Source organism: Melampsora larici-populina, assembly GCF_000204055.1.
Source record: "Melampsora larici-populina 98AG31 unplaced genomic scaffold MELLAscaffold_57, whole genome shotgun sequence".
Lineage (NCBI taxonomy): Eukaryota > Fungi > Basidiomycota > Pucciniomycetes > Pucciniales > Melampsoraceae > Melampsora > Melampsora laricis-populina.
Genome location: NW_006768821.1, coordinates 324,260 through 349,361, shown reverse-complemented (window position 1 = coordinate 349,361; position 25,102 = coordinate 324,260). Strand labels below are relative to the sequence as shown.

The following is a 25,102-nucleotide window of genomic DNA, read 5'->3' as shown; positions in this document are numbered from 1 at the left end:
TCTTATCAACATCAACCATTAACTTTTTGACAAGAAACATACAAAAATTGTGTCCAATTTGTCTTCCCCAAAGCCCGCAGCAGGATCGTGATACACTGAATAGATATCATCGCCAAAGGTATTTGCCCACATAGTTTAAGAGGTAGAAACCATTGCCTTTGTCAACATGGCAAGGTACTTTGAAAGAATCCAAGTATCTTCTGACATCTCATGGGTTACATTGAAACTAGTTCGGTCAACTGTAACACTTGGGTTATTCAACTTGTAAAAAACTCTATAAGTGCCAATCTTCGGTTGGATTTCACACACAGTTGGCCTCAAGAAATCGTATTGTGATCCTTTTCCAGCCAAAATGAGAACTGAAGAACATACTTCAGGGTCCGCAGAACAAGTTGGTTTGAATTAAATCCTGCGCACCATGATTTCCAGTTGATTTAGCACCGGTCAAATCTTGATCAAAGCAAACATGAGCCACAGCTTGGCCCATAATCTCTGCTGTCTTGTTTCTCAGTCCTGGGATGTACCGGGAGGTAGTCATCGGCACATCTGACATAAGGAGACATTCAGTGGGGTGATGAAAATTCCACTAGAGGGCGGCCACTCACCAATGTGTGTTCCATTCGGGCAAGCTCCGCTCCAAACCCAATCGGAGAAACTTTGATTATGAGGCAAAGGTGACTTCCAATCTTTGACCAGCTTTAGTTGAATTCTAGCTTGAGAACTTGCTAAGCCAGATGAACCTATAGCTTTACATGAGACCCCTCCATACAGTCCCATTTGAGTAGTCGTATAGTTTATTGAAGAGCTCAATAAAGTGTCATTTGCTATTCCATCGACATGATAAAGCTTTTTCATTTGACCTCCAAAGGCCATTCTGGGCGGGTATCGAGTAGAATTCGGATCGTGAATTACTGAATGCAATGGACCAACGGCCAGGATTCCCCCTATCGAACCGCATAAAATTGTTCAAACTTGTAAAAAAACATATTGAAAAGATGCTCACCAGTAGGGACCGAATATGTCGTTCCTTTGAACTTGAGCACGCTGGGATGTCCGAGGTAGGCCGCTGACAAACCACCAGATACCATTGTAGATCTAAATAGTGTCCTGACCTCAGGCTTGGCACGTTCTAAGTTTCGCAATAGTGAAATCAGAATGAGATATTGAAAACATTCAATAAGAAAAACTTACCTTCATCATCCCAGCCTATATCTTCGTGTAACATTTTTCCAAACTCTGCTTTACTTAGATCAATTTGTTGGCCTGAAATATGCTGCCTTAACATGATGGGCGTTGGTGTCAGAAGAGTGACAAAGCTATCATGGTGAGAAAAGAGAATACTTCATCAGCCCTGTGGTATGAGTTGGTTGACAAGTATTCCTATTCACCTGGCTGTCATCGATTTTAGTACAATAGTACTAGCTACGGTCATAATCGAGATCATTAAATGAGATTTCCGAAACACAAATGACCCTCTTGAAACATCAATGACGGCTGAAAGTTCAAAGAGTGAAGTAGGACTCCAAGTCAAAGTAGCGGTCGTATACAAAAGTACTGCCTTGGAAAACCCACTACAGAGCCTGCCACGTTACTTTCTTCATATTTGATATCTTCACAAAAAACAAATATCAACTTACAATGAGCATAATACCGAAAGAGAGGTTGAAATCGCCGAGATGAAAAAAGCCATCATGTTTGGAGAATCTTGTGCCCATTTTGCTACACTTGGTGGTAATGGTATTTGACACAGATTTGTGACCATAATGAAACCAGTCACAAAGATAATAACACAGAACTCTACAAACATGATTGACCATGCGTACGGCGAGAGAGGTTTTGAGCGGATATATCTTGGATCGGGGTCTGGGCTGTGCAAAAGGAGGAAAGAAAATATGTGAGTATGATTTTAGTCTCGAGGATCTGAAGTGCGATTCATCAAATTGGTAAAAGGCTTTTGTAATGGGTGTAATAATTCAAGTTACCTTGCATCTGATTCCGATTTGTCATCATCATCTTTGTTTAACAGTGAAAAGCTTCCTGGGTTGTGGCCAACGTCTGCTTCCATGGGATTCGGGAGATAAATATTCCGCACGTCTTTACTCTTCCAAGAGTGTAACTCTATGCTGGTGAAAGTATCTTCAAGAGCTGGGGTGAGGGCAATAGGCGAAAATGAGTCTTCATCAAAGCTTTCAGACTCCATAATGGCCTTCAATGATGGACGTTTGATTTGATGCGGCGTATTTGTGATCGGGGGATATGCAACTCTTCAATAGTGAGGAGGTATGCCCTTTTGAGCTGTCATTACTCATTGGTCGAAGCTTTGGCCGAACTCACATCTCTCACCTTGATTGAGTTTGACTTTTTAAGAGGCACAGCAACTTCACCTAGACTTAACAAAGTCCCACGCTCGCCGCGCGAGGCTGAGGCTCCTCAAGTTTCGTAAAGAATTTACTTGTCTGACGATGAAGTGAGATATCAAAGCCTTCTCTGCGCAGAGTGAAGAAATTGATATAAGGTGTAAGGTGGTCAGAGAAGCCGAGCTGACGTTGGATCAAGATTAGTGAACTCATCAATCAAATCTTAAAATCATTTCAAACTCTCAATCTATCACAGCAGATCACAGCACTTTGAAAAAAATCAATGAACTACTTAGAATATCACTGTTCTTGTGATTGGTGGCGCCAACAAAGGCACGGCTTAGAGTTGAGTTCCATGACTGAGTGGCAAGTTGCATCAGACGTTAGCATACATGCATATAGCAAGAACAGTGCGAGCCAAGAGGGAAAATTTCCCCCCGCGCCAAACCGTGAAAATTTTCTCCTCCTGCGTTCTCTCTCACGTCTGATAAACAAGCACTAGTCTTCAAGAACTTTAAAGTTTCTATCTTCGAATTTTTTTGTGTATTTGACCTTTCAAAACCACGGAACAACAAATCAAGAAGCTATCCTAACGCTAAGAACCCACAAAAAGAAATAACTGTTAAACTGTAAAGAGCGGACAGAGACGAGAGAGACTTTATAGTAGCTCAAAGTTAGAGCACGCTCAAGAACAGTTGTGAGAGTGTTTAAGAGAAACACTCGAACCTATTCGAGACGGACAAAAGGAACTGGACGTGAGGAAATAAATTTTGGACGATAATGACGAAAAAGTTCAGATATATTTCTTTCTGCACACCTTTATAGTAGCTCGAAGTTAGAGCACGCTCAAGAACAGTTGTGAGAGTGTTTAAGAGAAACACTCGAACCTGAGAAACAAAGTAAAGGAATTAATAAAAGAAAGAAATGATAAAAAGTATGCTAGTATCTAACCTATTCGAGACGGACAAAAGGAACTGGACGTGAGGAAATGACTTTTGGACGATAATGATGAAAAAGTTCAGATGAGAAAAAGAGGAACAACAGTTGCACATAGAAAAGAACTACTAATAGGTGAAAAACTTCTTTTCTCCATTTCCCAATCCGTCAACTCCTTTCCATATCATCCACGTTTCATCCCAATGGTTACATTATCCCAATCCGTCAATAAAGTGATCAAGTTGTGGTTGTCTATTAGGTTACCTTAAACGGTGATAGTGAAGTAGCTATCCTTACGTTCAAGAATAACAACACAAGATGGTCACTTTTGCACAAGAACTTATTGAATCCAGAAGACTAGCAGAACGTGCTCTAGCCATTGGCGAGTCCGGCCCCAGCACAAGGAGTAGATCAAGGAACCGCGACAAAGTCAACGACGACGAAATCGAAGAAACAAAGAGCGGTGAGGAAAACTACGAAGAGGATGACGACCAAAATGATCCCGAGAACAATTTCAATGACAACGAAATCGAGTACGTCAAAGATGAAAGAGACAAAGATCCTACGCACACCGGAAATGAACCACCTGCCATGATTGGAAGACTGCGTGAACCTAGGGAGTCCCCAGAGGAAGAGGACCAGCAGAGTGGGTTACCAATAATTAACGCCGCCAGAGATCCTAGACAAGGTAAGACAGAGGCTCCTTGTAGTCAATCCTCTCATCCGACACTGTTTCCCAGAAGCTTTGTCCACCTACCAATTCCATTCCACCAGAAGACTCCCAAAATCCAAATGTTCTTCACTTTCTTCCCATACATAAAAAATCCCTAGACACATGCCAATCCTTCCGACAAAAACCGTTCCGACAAAAACTGTATAGTTAACCCAAATAACCCATCGCGCCCATATATCCCCACAACCTCCACACTCTACCCCAGATATCATTCCTCAAACAATCAGTAATTGTTACACCGTGGGAAGGTGTCGCCGTGATCAATGTTGAAGTGTCCATCATCACAAAGGCAGAAGTCGATGTAGAAGTGTCCATCGCAAATCAAAGAGGAGGTACAGGTGTAGAGGTGTCCACCATGCAAATCAGAGAATTGTAGTACCATACGCAGAATAACGGGATGTTGAGGTGTCCATCTGCAAAAGAATAGGTGTGATGCCAAAAGTCCCCATCCACGTAGCGGATCAAAAAATTCCCAGTCTGTGTAGCGGAAAAAGAGTGTCAAAGTGTCCACCCGGGCTGAAGCAGAGTTTTATTATGGAAAAATTTCAACAAACAAGTAGACACATGAGAAAAAGATCATGAACTGACAAGTGTCGTACCGTCCAACCACGCAGATGCTCATAATGAAAGCCGTAATAGCTGGTGGAGAACAATTGTGAAAACATTCAAAGACGGCGACCACATGCTAGGCAGAACGATGTTGTTGGCGTTTGAAGCCATGTACGGTGAAATCCCTTTCAATCCCGAACCAAACAGAGGCAGACAGCCAGAGTTTACAGAAGAACAAGGACGGAAGCGTGAAAGAAGACCACGCACAGCATCTCTAGTCCTAGACGAAGATACAAGGCTGACCCCCAACCGCAAACGGGGGCACTCACCTGGAACGGGAGACGCTGCAAGGCCAAAAACCACAAAAAATCTCCTGAGCGAACCAATGATCTCTGCTAGAAGAGACACAACTAGCAGCTCAGCAAAAACTAGAAAGAAAGAGCTACCGGCGGAAGACTCATCAGAAAATGAATGCATGTCAGACCCCAAAAAAGAGATCACCTTTGTCGACGACCAAGAACTGTCAAATAATCACTGCTCAAATTATCCAATAGTCTACATCAGAGGATGACTAAATTAACGGCATACGTCCCGCTGACTGTTTTCAATCCAGATTGGATTGATAGAGACGTTGAGAAAGCCGGTCTGAAGAAGGTCAAGAGCATAAAGGAACTGCAGGAAGGCAACAATGTACCAACTTACTCAGGTCTATTCCCAAAAGAAGAGCTACTGCTGTGCTACGGCGACTGGATGGACTGCATGGATTTATTCATCAGGTATATCAACGAATTTTACCACATGAAGAAAACAGCCGAAATGTTTAGAAAACATAAAGCAAATGTGATAGACATCAGAACATCCACGTCCTGTTGGATGATCGCTCTGCAATACTGCATCAAAGTAAGAAAGTTAGTAATGCAGAACAGAACTAAAGGCGGAAAAAGGCAAATGAACAATGCGGGTATCTTACATCAAGATATCCTCAGAGCGGCCAAAGACAAGGCCGAAGCATGCGGAGAGCGTAGCTACGCCAAAAACCCATACACAACTGCAACCGTGGAGGCCAAATCGTCACCCTTCGGGGGAAAACAGCTAGTGAAGAGCGAGACCTCCGCATCAAACCAAGACAGCAACGGTTGGAAAGGCGGTTCTAAGAGCAGGCAAAACAACAATAACAACAATAATAAGAAGAAACATTTTGATCGAGGTAACAGTAACAAGAAAAACTGGAAGACAGACTATAGTGGTGGTGCAGACGGATTCACCCACAATCAAAGCCAAACCACGGTGTGGTGATCTATTTATGATATCAAGCAAGAAAATTAATCATCTTTACTTTATCAAGTTATTAGAAAACTTCAGTGTGACAGGAAATTTGAAATTCAGGTTTTCAGATCAATTGAAGCTCTTAGAGGCTTATGTATACTTATTAGCTCAATATTATGTCATCTCATTTCAAAATTATTCTTAAGATCAACATAGTTTACTTACAAAGTTATTACAAAAAGAGAGAAAAATAAAAGATCTAAAATATAAATACGTCGAATCAACTCGCATTAAGTACCGTTCACCGCGGTTCTTACCCCCACTTGAGATCGGTTCTTCTTGCCCCGCCTTGCTTTTCTTCTTCCCTTTTCCTTTTCTGTGCCGTTTCTTCTTTGTCCTCTGACCTTTTTCTAATCCCTGCTCTCCTTCATGTGTTTGTTATGCCTTGCTTTTCATGTGTTCGTTATGGCTTCCTTTTTGAAGGGGCTTATCTCTCCCTATTGTTCTGCTGTTGCTGTTTCGTTTTGTTACTCTGCATTTACCACACAAGGTGCTTTCTCTCTTATGCGTCTCCTCGTGTGTTCGTTATGGCTTCCTTTTCAGAGTGGCTGTCTGTCGCTATTGTTCTCCTTTTTCCCTGTCGATTTGTTTGTGTGCTTTTACTCACATAGGCCAATTTCCATCTTACGCTTCGCCTCATCGCTCTGGCTGCTTTCCACTTCCACCCTGTCATTAAACTTTGGTACTTTTATTTGTTTAAAAGTCGATACTTCGATCAATGTGCTTTTCTCAATTACCACCCGTGGTCCTTCTGCCTTCTACCACACGTCAACATTTTCTCTATATAAGGCGTCTATTTTCCGATATGATTAGTGAGGATTTTTTATACACCTTGCCTGTCATCACACATACTATAGCAACACCCATTCTTCGTACTCTACATTCACACTAACACAAACAACACTCTCATCTTCCTGCGTGCAAATTTTTTACCCCGACATCCTCCTACTGTGTCACCACCGTTGATACCGTCGTTTCTTGTGGGGCTCCTTGTTTGTCATACCACCCTGCTTATTCCCTGTCTTTTTCTCAACCTATCTTGTCACTTGATTCTTCCTTTGTGCCCCAGAGTAAAAATCCAGTCGGCACCATGGCCAGTAGTACAACGCCTTCTACTAAGGCTAAAGCTCGCACTCTAAATGTCTCCGGGCCTATGGATGTTTACGAAGTAGTACGTCATCTCTTCTTCTACCTATTCATTTTTCCTGACTTCATCTTCATATCTGTGCCAGTTATCCACAACGAGCAACTCAACCTATCCTTTACGAGATGCTCACGCATCCATCGTGTGTAAAGGTCTTAACGGTACCAACGCCTACGAGTACCAGGTTAAATTGTCCGCTTACCCCAACGAGTCAAGCCTACTTCAAACGGATGGTGTCTACATAATGAAGTCGAGAATGATCGCTCCTAACAAGGAGGAATCAGTTCCCTCACTTTACTACGAAGCAGATCATGCTATGCTCGTTACTACCTCCAAGGATGTTAAAGGTTCCCTCGCGGATAATACAGCGGTTTCCGGTCTCGGCTTAATTGTGGACAGGTACACCATCCAAGAGGACTCCTACGACAAACCAACCGTAGTTGCCATTGCTGAACACTGTGATTATGACAACGCTGTATGTTTGATCTTCTTCCCCAACCAGTCTATCCTTAGGACTAACTGTTGTTGCACAGGCGAAAGAAATGGTTTCATTTAAAGTCGCCTACTACGTTCGACCTGTTAGAAATCTGCTTTCCATTCAAACTCTCTTTCAAGTCGACAGAGAAGCGGTAATTACTGCCTACATTGTGGACTACGACGCTGAAAATAATTGTTTTATCTGCGATGTCAGTGGAATTTGTTTAAGAAGTTTTCCGCATTCTGATCACTGATCCGCCCTTATCTTTTTAGGTGACCGGTATTAATCTGACCGTGGGTCGCGAAACGGTCAAATCTTCCTCATCTACAATCAAGACAGAAGATACTGTACAAACCCCGTCGGGTCGTGCCAGGGGTAAATTGTAGGTGTTCTCATATTTATACATTGCAACTTGACCAATTATTGACTACAACTTTACTTTATAGTTTCAAGAAGAGCAAAATTGATTCCCAAGTTCCTAAACACCCACTAACTACCGACGGTCTTGAGGAATCAGGCACCGGAAAGGGACCTAAGAAAGCCAAGAAATGATTTGACAGGAGTCTAGCTAGAAGCCTTGTTCATACAGGTCATTTTTTTCGTAGTCCCCCTTTGTGTCCTTCCCATCCTGGCCCTACGCTCACTGCGCTCGGGAGTTGGGTGTTTCATCTCCTTTGCCCCTGCCAGTTTTGTATCTCGGTGGAGTGACTTTTTTTTTCGGTTTGGTGCCCGAGCTTCGTTGTGTCTATTTGTATATAGTCTCCTTGAGTTGATTGGTGTACAGTTCGACGTACTATTGTCCTATTTGTTGTTGCCGTTTCCGGTGCTTATGCATCGTCTCTGAACACCATCCATAGCATAAATACATTGCAACTCGAATGACACTTCTTGGCCTGCCCTGATTCTTTGTTAATGAGCATGGTCAATTTGTGATAACGTTAATTGTGATGACTTGCTTCGTGATGGGATTACCACAGAATAATGTATTTGAAAACTACCAAGTAACTAATGAACTTTGAAAATGTTGACGCACATTCAGCGTACGCCAGTAAACGAAAGAATAATTAATTGATTTAATGTATTACCCCGTGTACAAATAGTGCTCTTCACTTTTAGGATGGCGTGAATTACCAACGCGATTCTAATGCCAGCGCAGCTTACCATGGGTCCTATATAAAACCATAGGGTAGGCACATGGGAGATTCCGTACCTAGAGATAAGCTACCTGACTAACTCATTTACATGTGAGGCACAAAACAGATCCACGCAAAAATACATAGATGGCAACGCCATAAAGAAACGCGGATTGAAGTGTGACTACATTCGTTTTATCAATCAAGACTTACTCCAGGCAAGTTGTTAAACCCAGCCAACATGGTTTAAGAACTAACCACGCAAGCCAGTATGTGGAAACACCGTACTTAAAGAGTTTATTAAGAGCGCGGACTTCACTATGCGCCACTTGAAGCATAATGGGACATGTTGTGGTCGTTTCCATATGTCAATATACCAAACAGCGACATGCAGTACAACTCACGATTACGCTTTATGGAGACGAGAAATTTCAATTTCACGATAATTTCACAGAAGCAAACCATGTCGGACACAGACGCTGTAAGTTACGCGCGTATCAAAGAGAAAAGTGTAGGGGTAGAGTACAAGTGAGGCAATTGAAGTTGTTGTAGGAGAGATTCAGGTATTTCCGCGACCGGCCTAACAAAGACAAGGTTGACGACCGCAAGGCCTTGAAGAGGAATGTGTGCGCGAAAACAGTACAATAAATCTTTAACTGATTCCCAATAGGAGCCGGTCACTGCACATGGTGCATCCTGCGGTTCGAGAACTAAAAGTGAGTTAGTGAGGTCCATGTTGCGAGCTAACTGTATGAGCTTACTTTGGGCCAAGAAATTGTTAATAATCATCAACACATGTTCCGGCATTTCGAAGTCCATTGGTTGAAGTCTGGAAAGGTCTGTTGTGCTGGGGTATTGTATTAATAAGTTGAGGACGCTGAGGTTCTAAATTGATGTGTGGCGGAGACTGGCTTCGATTGAGGAGGTGAACCCTTACTATATAATCTTGAATGACGCGGGAGTGTTCTTTCATATTGCTGAGCAAAAAGCGCAAGCCTCCGCTAGACCAACGGATTAGGAAGACCGTATTTTATAAATATGAATGTCGCCAATGAAAAAGCAGGGAACCGAACTACCATACTTTCCATCAAAAAGCATAACGCCCAGGCTAAGTAGTGAATAGGGTAATATGGTAACAAAACCGCCACTTGACTTCGAAACACAAAAGTTGCTTTATTCGTGGGTAAAACAAGGCAGGTTATAACTCTGAAATACTTTTCATCAGCTACGCTTTGTATCGGCACAGTTGTCTTTGTCAATTTTATATCGTAATGCACAATGACAATAGACCAACAGTATATACAGCCTAATTAGGCAGCTGTTCGAATTAAGTAAGTATAACGTCGTACTTTTTGTTATTGACTGAAAGTCAACTGAGAAGACTATGAACTCACTTAACAACTTTTTATTTCACTCATCTTTAGACCAAGTGTATCAACATGCCTGTATTCCAAACGTAAGTTCTTGGCAACAGATACTTTCAAAATCAACACTTTTTTAATACGGTTCACACACATTTCAGAGTTTGTGAGTCCTTTTTCTTGTGAATTGTTGGTCGATTCACTTACGATAATCCGGTAGATACACCACCGAATAAACTTGTTTTGTTTCCATCTGGGATTACCTTGTTCATGCATTCAGTGGGAAATTTCGTATTTCACATTCGGGACTTTGGTACTACAGAGGCGAGGTGTTTGGCTTTTCGACTTGAGTCGGGACATGTTATTCCCCATCCTGATCGTTAGTTCATTTTGCGTTTCTCCTCTTATCCTGGGTATTGACTCTTTTTTCAGGTGTGGATGTTTTTATTTTTAACTATGATATTCGGGTACTACCTATGTTACCAAACATTCAACCTTCGTCAATGGCTGTAATTGGTTTTTGCGATTTTTCGCACTTACAGATGATCGATGCCATCGATCACACCCTGAATTAATGGAAGGTTGTTCCGAGGGTTTTCATACTTATTGTTTTTACTTCATATTGTGTACTTTTGAAAAACTGCCTGTCAAATGATTTCAACATGTTGAAACATTGCCTGCTTTTGAATCAATGTTAAACAGGTTTTTACAGAATCCCATAAATTTGGAAATCACAGGGTATGTGACGCGTCGCATCAGAAATTAAAAAAATGAAACCATTGTTAGCATGCTGGGGTAAAGCAAACCGGTCTTCACCAAGAGTGAACGACATAAAAGCGCGCCAAACATATTGCGAGAGGGATAGAAAAGGTAGTTCGTGAATTCTCCTCAAAAGCAGAGGCAGGACGATATTGACAATTATGGAAATAAGCAAATTACGAAATGTTGATGGCGAAGGAGGAAGAGTGTTAAACCTCTTCCATACCAGCATTCTTAATCAAATCGTATAAATCAGCAAATCTTATATAAAAAAAACTCACATCGGTCATTGTGATTGAATATGTAAAAACTGTAAGGCTCTTCGGTGGGGGAAGGAAAGAACTAAGGGGCGTCAAAAGAAAAATGATGACACGTACTCTAACTGTTGCAAAGTCGGTCAAGTGATGCTTCCAACTTTCTACTTTCCGCAGCCGCCACCACCCGAAATTATCTTGTGGCTCTTAACTTCACCAGATGAGCGTAAGTCCCTGCTGGCAGAGAAGTTGACTTAGAACTAATCAGTTGGCTCGAAACACAGGTGCCATTCAAGCGCGAAAACGAATAAGGGATTATAACAATTGCCTATCATTTACTTCAATGTGGATTAAACACAATATGTCTGTCCGGGGGCCAAAAGGGGTCTACAACTTTCGTGTTAATGGGCAATTGGTCCATTACGCAGGTTCTGGACTTCCTTCAAAGGGTGACGATCCTTGCTTCGCCCAAATTTACACGGTCGGTGACGGTGGGACGGTTGAAGCGGCCATGCGTCAACATCATTATGACAATCAACTGGACTCAGACTTACTCATTAAGTTGCAAGCAGCAATCAACGATCGAAGCCCATATGCACATTTATTTAAAAACGCAAATGAAATATTAGGAAAGGATGATAAAGCAAAAATTGTCATTAAGTCAGTTAAACCTAGCGGTAGAAAGGATTTAAAACGATACAACTTGCCGGCCGTGGATGAAATTGGTATGGTGGTTCCAGGGGATGGAGAAATCGATGGCAACAAAAGGAGACTGGTTTTAAAACGACAAGACGGGAGGTTAGAACCTATCAACAACATGCATACGGGGTATCTACCCATGAGATATGTAATTTGTTTCCCTGAAGGTGCACAGCAGTGGTCAGAAGATTATAAATTACTACTGCCTCTGGAAAAGAGGAAACACAAAGAGGAGAGCGACCAAGGTATGTACTAATATTTATTCGATTGGTGATTATCCAAGCTAATTCCACTGCCTGACAGTTTCGGACAAGCGTGTTTCTTCGCTACAATGGTTCGCTTGGCTCTTATTTGAACGCCGGGATACCTTTTCACCACTTCTACACTGTCGAAGTTTACTCCAGGAGCTAATAGTGGATCTGTATCTTTGTGTCGAGCGAGGAAGACTGTGTTACTTTGAATTAAACCAAAACAAGATGAAAGCTGAGAAGTACAAACACATTATCTCCGACTTGGATGAAGAAAGAGAAGTAGTTGGTAGACAAGTTGTGCTACCCGCATCGTTCAAGGGCGGGCCACGGAATATGAGAGCGCTTTATCAAGATTCTATTGCTTTAAGTCGAAGATATGGCAAGCCTTCTTTATTTCTAACTATGACCGGAAATCCACAGTGGCCAGAGATTCAGAGGGAATTGAAGTACGACGAAACGTCATCAGATAGACCGGATATTGTCGCAAGAGTCTTCAAAATGAAACTAACAGAGGTAATGGAGGATTTAACGGTCCACAATAGATTAGGGGTTGTCGCTTCTTGGGTTTATGTTATAGAGTTTCAAAAGAGAGGCCTACCTCACGCGCACATAGTTCTTATCTTAAAATCAGAGTATACACCAACGTGCGCAGATGATGTGGACGATTTGGTGTGCGCGGAACTACCCGATCCAAAGGAAGAGGCCTTGTTATTTACTTTGGTTACTAATTCTATGTTGCATGGACCGTGTGGGCCAGGCTACAAGAGCCCTTGTTGGAACAAGGAGAAACAGAAATGCCAAAAGAAGTTTCCAAAGGCTTTTCAAGCACAAACCACCCTCCAAGAAAACGCTTATCCACTATATCGGCGAAGAAACGACGGAAGAGTATTTATCAAACATGGTTTCACCTTCACAAATCAGCACGTAGTACCTTATAACAGATTCCTCCTTTTAAAATATCAGTGTCATTTTAACGTCGAGATCGCTCAAGGTATTGTCGGATATAAATACATTTACAAATATGTAGCGAAGGGACATGATCGTACTACACTACAAATGCGAGAAGCCGAAGACCTAGAGGCCGGCGACATTCATGGCTTAGATGAGCAACACGATGCTTGTGCAAGCGGGAGAAAAAAGGTCAAGGGAAGGAATGAGGTAGCTGATTTCGTGGATGGACGTTATATTGGGCCCGTAGAAGGTTAGCTTTTGTACTTATGTTGAAATCATGTTCAATTACTGACGCTCCATACCAGCTGCGTGGTGTTTATTTCAGTACGAAATGAACGGCCGTTCCCCTGCGGTTTACGCCTTATTGATACACCTACCTGACGAGCAAGATGTCTATTTCTGGGACGATGGGGACGCAGAAGATCAGGTGACACAAGGAGATGTGAATAAAACGACGTTAACCGAGTACTTTAAGTTAAATAGGGAAGATGCGACTGGCTTGGACGGTGTAAAGGCAAAGTCTCTACTTTATGAACAAATTCCAGACTACTTTGTTTGGGCGTCCAAAAAATGGACGAGGCGCATTAACCATATCGAATGTGGAAGTAGAATGTCGCATGCTGGACCAAAAGAAGGCGAGCACTTTTTTCTAAGGGTACTCCTCGCCAATGTCAAGGGCGCAAAATCTTTTCTAGATCTGAGAACTATTGACGGTGTAGTATTCAACAACTTTTGAGATGCCGCAAACGAGCTAGGCTTGCTGGAATCAGACAAACACTACGATTATTGTCTCAGGGAAGCATCTTTTTGGATGACCGGTCACTACCTACGGGAATTGTTCGCTTTGATCTTAGTTCATAACTCGCCATCCGATCCCCAGAAGTTGTGGGACAGTCACAGATTTAGTCTGACCGATGATTGTACCTTTCGAATACGGCAGAATGGATACGAAGGCGAAATAACGGAAGACGATATCATGGTGTACGGTTTGTACTTGATCAAGACCGACGTAGAGAGGATGGGTGGGCATTGGAATTCGCTAAATCTTGTACCATACGATGAAGTTGTTCTCTGCAACATACTCCGGGCGGCAGAAAACGCGGAGGCTCAACAACAATTATTACTGGATTCGCATAAGGAGTTTGTTAAAGACCACCTACCGCTGTTAAACAAAGAACAACTTAAGATATTCAATCATGTTGTAAATGGAGCGGAAAAGGAGAAGCAAGTTCTGTGTTATGTGGATGGGCCTGGAGGCACAGGTAAAACTTACCTTTTGAACACAATACTTCACCACTTTGAGAGTCAAAATAGAAGTACAGTGGCGGTAGCATCTGCTGGGGTGGCTGCGCAGCTTCTTTGGAATGGTAGAACTGCACATTACGCGTTCAAAATTCTTTTCAAGAGTAACGCGAAATCTGTTTGTAGTCTTTCTGGGAGAGACGAGTTTAGCAAGAGGTTAAAAAAGACAGCCTTGATTGTGTGGGACAAGATTGCAACACAACATAAGGACTGTATCAACTGTGTTGACCGTAGCCTTCGTCATTTACGCCAAGACTCAAGACCTTTTGGTGGGATATCGGTGGTATTTTCGGGTGACTTCAGGCAGACACTGCCGATAGTACCCGGGGGTAATTTGCAATCACAATTTGAAGCTTCGATTAAATCTACGACTCTGTGGCAGTGCATCCATAAATTAAAGCTTACGCGTAATCTCAGGTTATTGGGTCGTGGGTCTAAGGCTAATACCGGGACCAAAGACTTTGCCGAGTGGTTGTTGAATCTAGGTTCTGGACAATTGCAACAGTTGGACGAGGAAGTGGTGGAACTGAAACATATCCAAGTTAACCTAACGTCCCCTGGTGTTGAACTTGATTTAAATACGATCAACTGGCTATATAAAGATGTCAGCCAGTTAGTTAGAGGTGGAAAATGGGAAGAACTAGGCTGCTATTACTCGGAACGAATGCTAATAACGCCACTGAACAAAACAGTCCGTCAAGTGAATCGTCTCTTAAGTGAACAAATTGGTGGACAGACCAAAATCGCGATTTCATTGGACACAATCGATCATGATAGTTTTGAGCCAATTGGGGTTGAATACTTGAACAGTTTTCGTTGCGCGAACTTTCCCGACCACAAGATAACCTTACGTCGCGGATTGCCAATCATCCTGTTGCGAAATTTAAATGTTGCGAATGGTTTATGCAACGGGACCAGATTGGTGATCACTGATTTTCAAGACGAAGTGTTAAACTGTCAAATTATATCGGGACCAAGGCAAGGACAGCCAATAATGCTACCGCGAATTCGTCTAACTCACGAACCGGATGCTAATTTGGCGGTGAAGTTCACGAGAAAACAATTCCCCATTGCAGAAGCCTTTTGTCTATCCATCAACAAGTCACAAGGACAAAGTTTAGACAAGGTGGGCGTGTTATTGCCAAATCCTGTTTTTTCCCACGGTCAATTGTATGTGGCTTTGTCTAGATGTAAATCAAAGGATCAGGTTCAGGTGTCTGTGGGAACATCCGAAAAGTCTCCTTTAACCAAAAATGTTGTATTAAAGTGTGCTTTAGACAGTTGATAGTCTGCGTATGAGACGAACATGGGTAAGTGGTTCCCGCGTTATGAATGCTTTAAGTTTGGGCGGGAAGCTAACGTTGAATTGGTTAGGATACGCGAATTTCTACACGCGTAGACGACGTATGGCAAATTTCCTTTTGTCTTTGCAATTAGTTGGTTCATTATTCAGTTAATTGTAAAATCTCTTGTGCATAGTCCGTAAACAAGTGACGTTTGTTGTAAATTAGATCATTATAGCCTGTAATATACCTGAATTGTTGACGTATCAGGCGGTGAGGTGTGGCAAGGGAACGTCTTCAAAAAGAAGACGTCTTCTGGCAATGTTTGCAAGTGAAATGGGGTACCTTAAGTTGTCTTTTCATATGTGTTTCGAAGTGACAAGTTAGGAAAGGTGAAAAACATGCGTGAATATTGAATGGTGCAAGGGTAATACTCGATAATTAGGTAGGTTTTTTGCTTATATTGTTGAGGAGAGTAACTAAATGACAAAGTCTCGCCACGAGATCTTAGGAATCAAACAATATTAAACAAAGCCACAGTGATTACTTTTACCAGGGAGGGTTGCAAACTATTAGTTGTCAAACGAGTATACTATAGGAAAAGTTTCAGTTGATGTGACATCGCAACTGGTTGGCCAGGGAGGGAGACATGAGAGGAAAACAAAATGGCAAGAAATGGAGAAACGGATTACAAAAAGAGATTAAGAAGCTAATTTTAAACTTGTAAATTTATTGAGTTTGATGGTGTTAGAGCAGGTTAGAGCTATGGGAGCGTATCATTCACTCTTTGAGGCGTGGTTGACATGAGTGTGATGCGAGGTTGTCCGACGGTAGGTACATACGCCCTGAAGGAATAAGAATCTCCAGTGTCCGAGTTATAACAAGAGCCGTTCAGAACTTGAGGCCTATTTTGAACCGGCACAGCTAAGAAACCTAATTAGTGTTGTTTAAGAAGTGAGCTACCCAATGTCATGAACTTACTACGGTCTATGTCGGCTTTGATTTGACTTAACACCATGTCGGGTACACCTGGTTGAGGCATGAGGTCGCAATTGTAACCGGCTTTGGGTTTATTTTGAAGGATCGAAGTGAGTGCGATTGAGAGGAATAAGTGACAATTTTTTGGTGTTGAATTGTCTGGCAAAACTGATAACGAAGAGATGAATTACAACCGAAGGCGAACTCATTGAAATAGCTTAAAATTTATTCACTCACGAGAACGAGAAAATTGCTATTTGAGGAGAAAGAGACAAAAGGTGTCAAGTCCTGAATGTATCTTTGGGTCACTGGGACTAGGCAAACAAATACGCGGCGGGAATGGCCTACTTTATACAATAGAAAAGATGCTTTTCTTCCTTTGAATGGTAGGTTATTGTGTGATTGTAAAAAAGATCTACGCTTTCGAGCGTTTAAGAGACACCTCTGCCATGCATGAGTTGTTTATGGCAAAAATTTCAAAAGCACCTGCCGGAATGGTTAATCGCGAGGAGTCCGAGTTCAGAATGGAGCCGTCATCAACGCATAAATAAAGCGTTGTTTGTCAACAGCAACCTACAAATTTACAAAGCTCAGTAAATCATTCCTCCTACCTACATCATTATTGACTTGGCCCAGAGAGTTCTACAACTTTTTAAATTAGAAAACTATTTTCACTATTTATTTTTCGCGCCTGCTACTGACCAGGATCCTCAGCCAAAACCAACTATTAGTACCGCGACAACTGAAGATGGTTAACAACAACTCTCGAATGCGAATAACTCAAATGAAATTCGACTTTGGGCCGCGAGGCGGTGTTCGAAACATGACGAGTCACCACTACGTGGAGAAAGGAAGTAACGTGACCCCGGAACTGTTGTACGTCGTTAAACTCATCGGTGATTGTTAAAAACTAACAAGTTGACTTACAGATTGCGAGGGTCCGATGCAAAATACTTCGTTCGTGGTTTCAGAGGGTTCTTATGTTTGTTGCACTACGCTGGAAGGTGCCCAACTGAAACCATGAACATCACAAAGTTATCTATCAAGGGAGTAAATCAGACCGAAGCAACGAATATCACAGGATACTTCGACTGTCATAGAAGAAGTAATCAAGGCCTAAGTGGTGTGACTGAATTGAGGATCAAGCTATGGCATAGACGCCGTGCTACAGTTCACCAGACGATTTGTCGGAATGAGAGGAATCACATACCGGTTGATATTAATCAAATGAACCACGTGGGGCCAAACGGATATGACAGAGAAAATGAAGACTGGGAAACGTGAGTCCTCACTAGCGAATTCACCTCGCACGTCAAATTGGTATATGCTCAAGTGAAATGTTTCCAGATTGTTTGTAACAGGCATGAGAGATTTCGTGGCACTCGTGGATATGGCCTCAAGACTACCACACTACACTCGGGGGTCAAAACGCATGATAGTCAAGGATATGGACCGGGAGGAGTTTGTGAAAGTGGTGGAGTTTTTTACAGACCTGGAAGCAGGAATGGTTTGCTTCCCAGGATTAGTACACTTGGTTCACAAAAGCGATTTGTAAATACAAGACTTTTAGTACTGTATAGTTGTTGTTTTTCTTAGGAATTGGAAAGAACATTAGTTGGTTGTAATTGATTTATTTGTAGCCGCTGTCACTTGAGCGGTGGGTGTTGAAAGTAACACCTCAACACTATACAGGTTCTTCATAATTTGAGTACATGACTATGAGAAACCTGTAAAACTGTTGCGGGCCTGCCCGCGAGTTCTCTAGCAAGAAAAATTCGAAAATATAGGTGTAAAAATTGGAAAATGGTTTTTAGCTTATTTATAATTAAGTTATGGGTTTTATGAGGTTAGAATGTGAAAGAACAACAGTTTATTATACAGTAACAATGTTAATCTTCCAGGTTGATAAGGGAAAACAGAAGTTATTAGCAGAAAGGTACTTTTTCGAAGTTGGTAAACAAGGGTTATGCGTGTAGTTTACATATGTAATGGTGGTAGTAGTGGAAATTAAGGTTGCCAAGAGGATTTTCCGGGATTTTTAAGGTTATAGAAGATGATGTCATATTACATGAGCAAGAAAAAGAGAGTAGCAGCTGTGAAAAGTGAAGAAAATGGGTGAATTTCGTGGAAAATGAAGGTTTTCAGCTAATTACATATGTCAAATAACGTCATATCAAGTTGGTAGATAGCTCATTCAACGCAGAAGAGTGAATTACATAATGTACAACCTTTAAATCATTAGTAACGGAGGTGTATGTAAAAAGTTATAAGGCAAATAAGAAATTGGTGTGAATCTCGAATTTACAGTCACAAGTCAACATGTAACACCAAAAACCGTAACTTCACAACTCAATATCTTACTCATCACTCATCAGAAGTAGGTCATATAGGTGTCAGAAATGATCAGTAACACGTGGGCTACAAGATGCAATTTAGTAATCAAAAATTGGAGCACATCTGAAAAAATTCGTAATCTCAAAAATTGGGTTTCAGCTAGTTTACAAGGAAAAAATCACCTGTATTCATCTTAAGAAGTGCTGTACATCATATTATTGCGTCATTGATCACTTTTTGCTGTGAAAATTACATCATACATTAGTAATAAGATCATTACATTGCGTCATTACATGGTTTTTAAGGTTATTTAGGCGGATTTGATTGGTTTTTGAGGCTGTTGACTGTTGTAGAGGTTGTTACATGTGGATATAAGTACTCCTTGATGATTTTAGGATTGTAGCACCACTTTTCTGCATCTTATACCTTTGTTGTAGTGTTATAAATCATCATTTATTTACTATATTTGTACTAAGATCACTTAAATCCACCCCTTCAAAGCAAGGAGAAATTTATTTACGTGTGTTAAAGACTACAAGTCAAATTGGGAATAATACTTACAACAGTATTGCTAGTAATAACATAGTGTGTGACTTTTTGTGCTTAAAAACTGGGAATAATACTACACAACAGTATTGCTTTATTTTCTCTGGTGCCTTATCTATTTCTCTGTTATCACAAAGTGGTCAGCAAGTGCACTTGTGCTGGTTTCTTTGAAGAAGGCAGTCTTTAGGCAACTTCTACTATATTACACGTAGTAGATTATCCCTTCTTAGGTGTTGTAAAGCTCTTGTTGAGCTTTAAATACTACAACGGGCCAGTACTTTAGCCGAAATCAGAACAATCCCCCTTATAACAACAACTATCCGTCCTCCACATTCACTTTCCAGCCCAGGGTCCCGTACGCAAGCAGTAACATGTACAGACATACTTTCCAGCCGGCCTATAACCAAAGTAGTGCCATAGCAGGCCCTAGTGAACCGCAAAGTCAACTAGCAATAGTACCCAAAACGGGTGGAGGCGGACAGAGCGGTGCATTAGCTATAGTAAATAGACAAAACAGTGGAGGAAAACAGACCTAGTAAGACATTATTTGTATTCACGTTGTTAAATACCCCCTTTTTTCTTCTTGCCCGATTGTTACAGATTGTAGACCCGGTTTCCGCTCCACTACAATTCAGATGTCATCCCCCTCCTCTTTTATCTCCTATAAGCACATGTGTCTATATGCTTCACTACCTATGTTGATACAAGCGCTGTCCACAAAGGTAGGAAAGTATCTCCTGACAGCGACCTACTAGTAGACGTAGTCAAAAGACAATCTAAAACAAAGTCTTTCCATGAATCATAAAGCCCCAGAAATTAAATGAAACTTACAAATGTCCCAAATGCCTGTTCCCATTTCCATCCAAACCTACAGCAATCAAGCGAGTGAAGAACAACCCCATCAACGGGATTTACCGCAGAAGGACCCATCACCGGAGATTTGTGTCCAAGAAGACAGATCCAGACATACGATGTCGGAACCTAACAGGAAAGGTGAGCCATAGATGCGAGATTCAAAAACCAACATGAGAGAGCGGGGAAGGAAAACAAACTAACGGGAAACGATTGTTGTCAAACCCAGGTGTTGAAGTAACCCCTATTCTAATACCAAACAAGGAGTGGCCATCCTCAGTCGAATGCGAGATGAACCTCGACGAATGGTAAAGGAGACTGAAAGAACTAGACTTACTGGAGAAACACAGTAAGATAATGGATGGATTCCGCAACGGGTTCAACCAAGGAATACCGGAGCACGTCCCGGAAAACCTAAGATTCTACTCACCAATCAACCACAACAGATTGAAAGAGGGCAACAAAGTAATCATTGAAAAACTACAGAAAGAACTCACCACAGGACGGATGAGGGGCCCTTTCACGGAAGAGGAAGTCTTGGAAAGAGTATGGTTTTTCAGAACCAGCCCGATGGGAGTAGTCACAAACGGAGACGGGACCAAACATATAATCAACAATTAGTCCTACCCAAAGTACGAAGGAGATTTGCTGTCAGTAAACTCCTTCATTGACAAGAACGAGTTCAAAACTACCTGGGACGACTTTGCAAGGGTGGCACTGTTTTTTGCCAACTCGACAGGAGAACTACTCCTAGGGATTTTTGATTGGGAAAAGGCGTACCGCCAAATACACACCCACCCTAGTCAATGGAAGTTCCTAATGATAAGAACAAACGAGGGTTCAATAATCCTGGACACACGAGTCTCGTTTGGAGGCGTGGCGGGTTGCGGTAGCTTCGGAGGGCCCGCAGACGCCTGGAAGGACATGATGCAGTTACATTTCGGTTTCGAGATGGTCTTCCGATGGGTTGACAACAATCTCTTCATAAAGAGCGTCGCCAGCGGTAACAAAACGACCATGAAGGATGTTGTACAACTAAGCGCGGAACTCGGAGCAAAAACCAACAAGGGTAAATATGCCAAATTCACAACCAAGCAGAAATACATTGGTTTTATCTGGAACGGAAAGAACAAAACAGTAAGAACACCGGAGGAAAAAATAGAAATGAGGAGACAAAAGGTGGATGAAGCCATAACAAATAGCGGACCACACAACTTTAAAGAAGTGGAAAAATTGAGAGGAAGACTTTCTCACCTCACAAATATATTACCCCAAATGAGATGCTTCTTTACAAACATAGACCACTGGATGGAAAGGTGGAAAGAGAAGTGCGCCCCGAGAAGCATGCCAAAAGATGGAACAGACGATCTGTGGGAATGGAAAAGGGTACTACAAGAATTCACCAACCTAAAACTGCTACCAAAAATGGGATCGATCGACATGGGCCGGGTTGGAGACGCAGCAACCAATCACGGAATCGGTGTAAAAATCGGGAACCGCTGGGCCCAGTGGAGGCTAAAGAGTGGTTGAGATCAAACAGACTCACTCAGTGTGAAGCAAGACATTGCTTGGGCCGAAACAGTGGCGGTATGGCTAGGTCTCAAGATGATGGTCCAGCTGACCAACGTACAAGGAAAACATTTTCTGTTCCTAACAGATAATACTACCACTGAAGGAGTAGTGCGAAACCTCAAGTCAAAACATGTCGCGGTGAATAACAAGTGGAGGGTGATACAAAGACGGCTGGCAATTCTAGACCGCAATCTGGAGGAGAAGAGAGTCACCTTGTTAGACAACGACTCAGATAACCTGTCTAGGGGAATCAGAATCAAAAACTACGACGAAGACCGTCTACAAATCATCATACCTGCAGACCTTGAAGACTACCTAGAGGCATCTGCCGTACAACTTTCCCTCCCTCCTAACAAATCTTGATACATACCCCTTTATATATATAAATATCGTGCTTTCCTACAGCTTTCAACAGGCAACCAAGGCCATGAAAGGAAAGCCCAGTTTTGCCACGATCAAAGATGAAATCGCCAACGATAAGACTAAACAGATAGCACGGCACATGGTCAGCGGCTCATGGGCGGATACGACGATGCAGGGCTACTCAAGCGCAGTAGCAAAGTTTAAGGAGTTCATCGAGGAAGTCGGAAGGGAATGGAAGCCGGCCATACCCGTACAAGCCAACAACATCTACGGCTTCATAGTATGGGCCGGGGAATTGAATGTCAAGAAGGAGTTATCTGCCAAAAGGACAGTCAAGGCAAAAACCATAGAGAAATACCTCGCTGGCCTAACCGCATGGCAAATGGCCACCAAGCTAGAACCCCCGGACCTAAACCAAAAGATGATCAAAGCCTTGATCCAAGCTACGGAGCAAGCAGAAGAACGGAAACGCCTGGGGGGAAGCATGGAGGACCACAAAGACTCTAACGTGAAACAACCGATTCAGGTCCGTGAACTCATTGGTCTAGTTTGCAAGCTCGGAGGAAGGTCAGAGTTGGAAGAGGTAATCTCAACAACCGCACTAGTAGCCTTTTGGGGCATGATGAGGATAGGCGAGCTAACAAGAACCAAGAGGAAGGAAGGAATGTCAACAAGAGGTGACCTATCCTTTGAAGGTGATGGAGAGAAGAGGGTAGCAGTGCTCACCTTGTGGAGGGCGAAGACCGCAAGACCCGGCGAACCTCAATTCATCCAAATTCCATCACAAAGATCAATTCTAGACCGGGTAGCCACTTTAGAACAAGTGTTGGACAGGAACAAAGACCTCGGAAACAAAGACGTGCTGTTCGGATACGGATCTGGGAAATCACGGAAACCACTGTCCAAGAAGGTGTTCATCAAAGGACTAGAAAGCCTTTGGGGAAAAGCTAGCGTAACAGTAGGAGACTGGACAGGCCACTCCTTTCGAATAGGAGGCGCCTCTCTGAAATGGAACCTCGGCTGGAGTAAAGAGAGGATTATGACGCAAGGTCGATGGGTCTCAAACGTGGTAGACGTGTACCTAAGGGACTATAGCGAGGAAGAGATCACCAAAGCCAAAAACCTTCTGTGGGCAATAGACCGGAGAAATAGACAGGAGAACGTTGGTAAGCAAATGCACAAGCGGCGTCCATTCCATCCATAGGTCCACTGAGTCCAAGGGTAGAGCTGAATACTGACAAGATTCCACAGACCCGTAGATGAAATAAGATCGTCCAGAAAGGAACACGTGGTTTCCACAAAGACTATACAAATAAATTAGAGTTCGAGACAAAAAGACCCCGGTTCAGTTGTATTAAATGAAGCGCCCCGAATCTCAAGAGAGATCAGACAGAATACAGATCCGGAAGACAAAAAGTGGAAACTCAATAATTTACATGAAGAGACAGGAAAGTTAACAAACTGAGAAATACCAAGAAGAGCAAATGAGAGCCGTGCCCCCTGCGAGCTGAAGGACCCCTCGGCATGCCGCGCCCCGCTGAGGTCCCGTCAAGGTGGGTGATGCCGAGCCCTCCTGAGAGCCCCCAAATGAGCACCGGCTCAACAAACGGTCCCGGTCTTTTTTTTTTTTTTTTTTTTTTTTAAAGTGCATTGGGCATTTATTGCATAGAACACTAACTAAACAAGTTAAAAACAGTAAGGACTAGTTCACCTTAGGGATAGCGGTCATCTAGTCGAAGCAAAGAATAAGTTGTCATTTGATGTCGAAAAAAGATCCTGTTTTTTTTTTTTTTAAAAGTAAGGAAGAACCCTTTTGGTATTCACACCTTTGTGCAAGCACGACCCAGTTGGGTATTTGGTGGATTTCTTTTAAAATTCACAACATTGATAGTCTGTTGTAAAGAACAGAAAATTGCCTCGTTGGTTATTATCCAACAAACTCCGTAACGAGATTAGGCAATACGCTTTTTCTGATATTTTTCAATCGAACCCAGTTACGTGAGTACTTATAAGCGGTTTAAAAGATTAAGAAGATTGTGAAGAAACTGCCTCGTCGGGCATTGCCCGACGAACTCCGTAACGAGATTAGACAGTACGCTTTTTCTGATATTTTTCAATCGAACCCAGTTACGTGAGTACTTATAAGCGATTTGTTAAAATTATAAGTTGATGAAGGACTGCCTCGACGGTTATTATCCGACGAACTCCGTAACGAGGTTTGGCAGTACGCTGTTTCTGATGTTTTTCAATCGAACCCAGTTACGTGAGTCTTTATCAGCGATTTTTTTTTTTTTTGATCTGATCTCTTCATCGTATGACAACTCGTTCTTTGCTCCGCGGCCGATCCCTTTGGGTTTGGTCCTGTAAATAAGAGTGGAAATGCACAAATCGTTTAGTTTTCAAGATGAAATCTGCTAATGAAGGAAAAGCTTTAGGAGTGTCAAGTAATTTGACTGAATTGTTCCAGTTCACTTTGACTTTTTCTTCTTTGAGTCGAGATCTCATAGCTTTGCGAGCCTTGGAGTATTTCCTGCAATATAATAAAAAATGGTGAGTGTTCTCAGTTATCCCACAGGTCTTGCAAAGAGGGGAATCAGTGAGGTTTCTTTTGAAAAGATGTTTGTTGAGCGGGCTATGACCTGCTCTTAACTGAAATATGGCTGCGGTAGATCCTTTCTCCAGTTCTTCTAAAGCTTGTGTAATTTGTTTCGGATTTGAATTGTACGGTTTGTTACCTGGTTTAAAGGGAAACTTTTTAGCGTTAGTATTTTCTTTGGTTGTTCTTTTAAGACTGCCCAGGCTGGTTTGTAAGTTCATTGCGTCAGTTTGTGATTTGGCAGTTTCCCCAGCGAGTTGGTCGGCTAATTCATTTAGTTCTACTCCTTCGTGACCTGGAGTCTAGTAGAAATGTATTTTTACATTTTCGGGCAGTTTTCTAAGT

The 25,102-nt window shown here is 42.3% G+C and overlaps 5 protein-coding genes across 5 annotated transcripts; 4 read left to right on the top strand and 1 right to left on the bottom strand.

Annotated features, from left to right (window-relative positions):
* Window positions 1–373: 373 nt before the first annotated feature.
* MELLADRAFT_93191 (uncharacterized protein) lies at window positions 374–1,285 on the bottom strand (the record flags this gene model as incomplete). Its single annotated transcript, XM_007416107.1, has 4 exons — window positions 374–546; window positions 606–944; window positions 1,004–1,129; window positions 1,192–1,285. The coding sequence occupies 4 exons, from the start codon at window positions 1,283–1,285 to the stop codon at window positions 374–376; spliced, it is 732 nt and encodes a 243-aa protein (XP_007416169.1).
* Window positions 1,286–3,611: 2,326 nt separating this feature from the next.
* MELLADRAFT_111759 (uncharacterized protein) lies at window positions 3,612–4,402 on the top strand (the record flags this gene model as incomplete). Its single annotated transcript, XM_007416154.1, has 2 exons — window positions 3,612–3,981; window positions 4,254–4,402. 2 exons carry the CDS (start codon window positions 3,612–3,614, stop codon window positions 4,400–4,402), a joined length of 519 nt encoding a protein of 172 aa, XP_007416216.1.
* Window positions 4,403–6,991: 2,589 nt separating this feature from the next.
* On the top strand, window positions 6,992–8,075 carry MELLADRAFT_93190 (uncharacterized protein; the record flags this gene model as incomplete). Its single annotated transcript, XM_007416155.1, has 5 exons — window positions 6,992–7,072; window positions 7,134–7,520; window positions 7,579–7,731; window positions 7,796–7,905; window positions 7,970–8,075. The coding sequence occupies 5 exons, from the start codon at window positions 6,992–6,994 to the stop codon at window positions 8,073–8,075; spliced, it is 837 nt and encodes a 278-aa protein (XP_007416217.1).
* Window positions 8,076–11,391: 3,316 nt separating this feature from the next.
* On the top strand, window positions 11,392–11,985 carry MELLADRAFT_67744 (uncharacterized protein; the record flags this gene model as incomplete). The annotated part of the gene is made up of 1 exon (XM_007416156.1): window positions 11,392–11,985. The coding sequence occupies one exon, from the start codon at window positions 11,392–11,394 to the stop codon at window positions 11,983–11,985; it is 594 nt and encodes a 197-aa protein (XP_007416218.1).
* A 5,257-nt stretch (window positions 11,986–17,242) lies between these two features.
* Window positions 17,243–18,049, top strand: MELLADRAFT_67743 (uncharacterized protein; the record flags this gene model as incomplete). The annotated part of the gene is made up of 3 exons (XM_007416157.1): window positions 17,243–17,370; window positions 17,424–17,774; window positions 17,842–18,049. The coding sequence occupies 3 exons, from the start codon at window positions 17,243–17,245 to the stop codon at window positions 18,047–18,049; spliced, it is 687 nt and encodes a 228-aa protein (XP_007416219.1).
* Window positions 18,050–25,102: the final 7,053 nt, after the last annotated feature.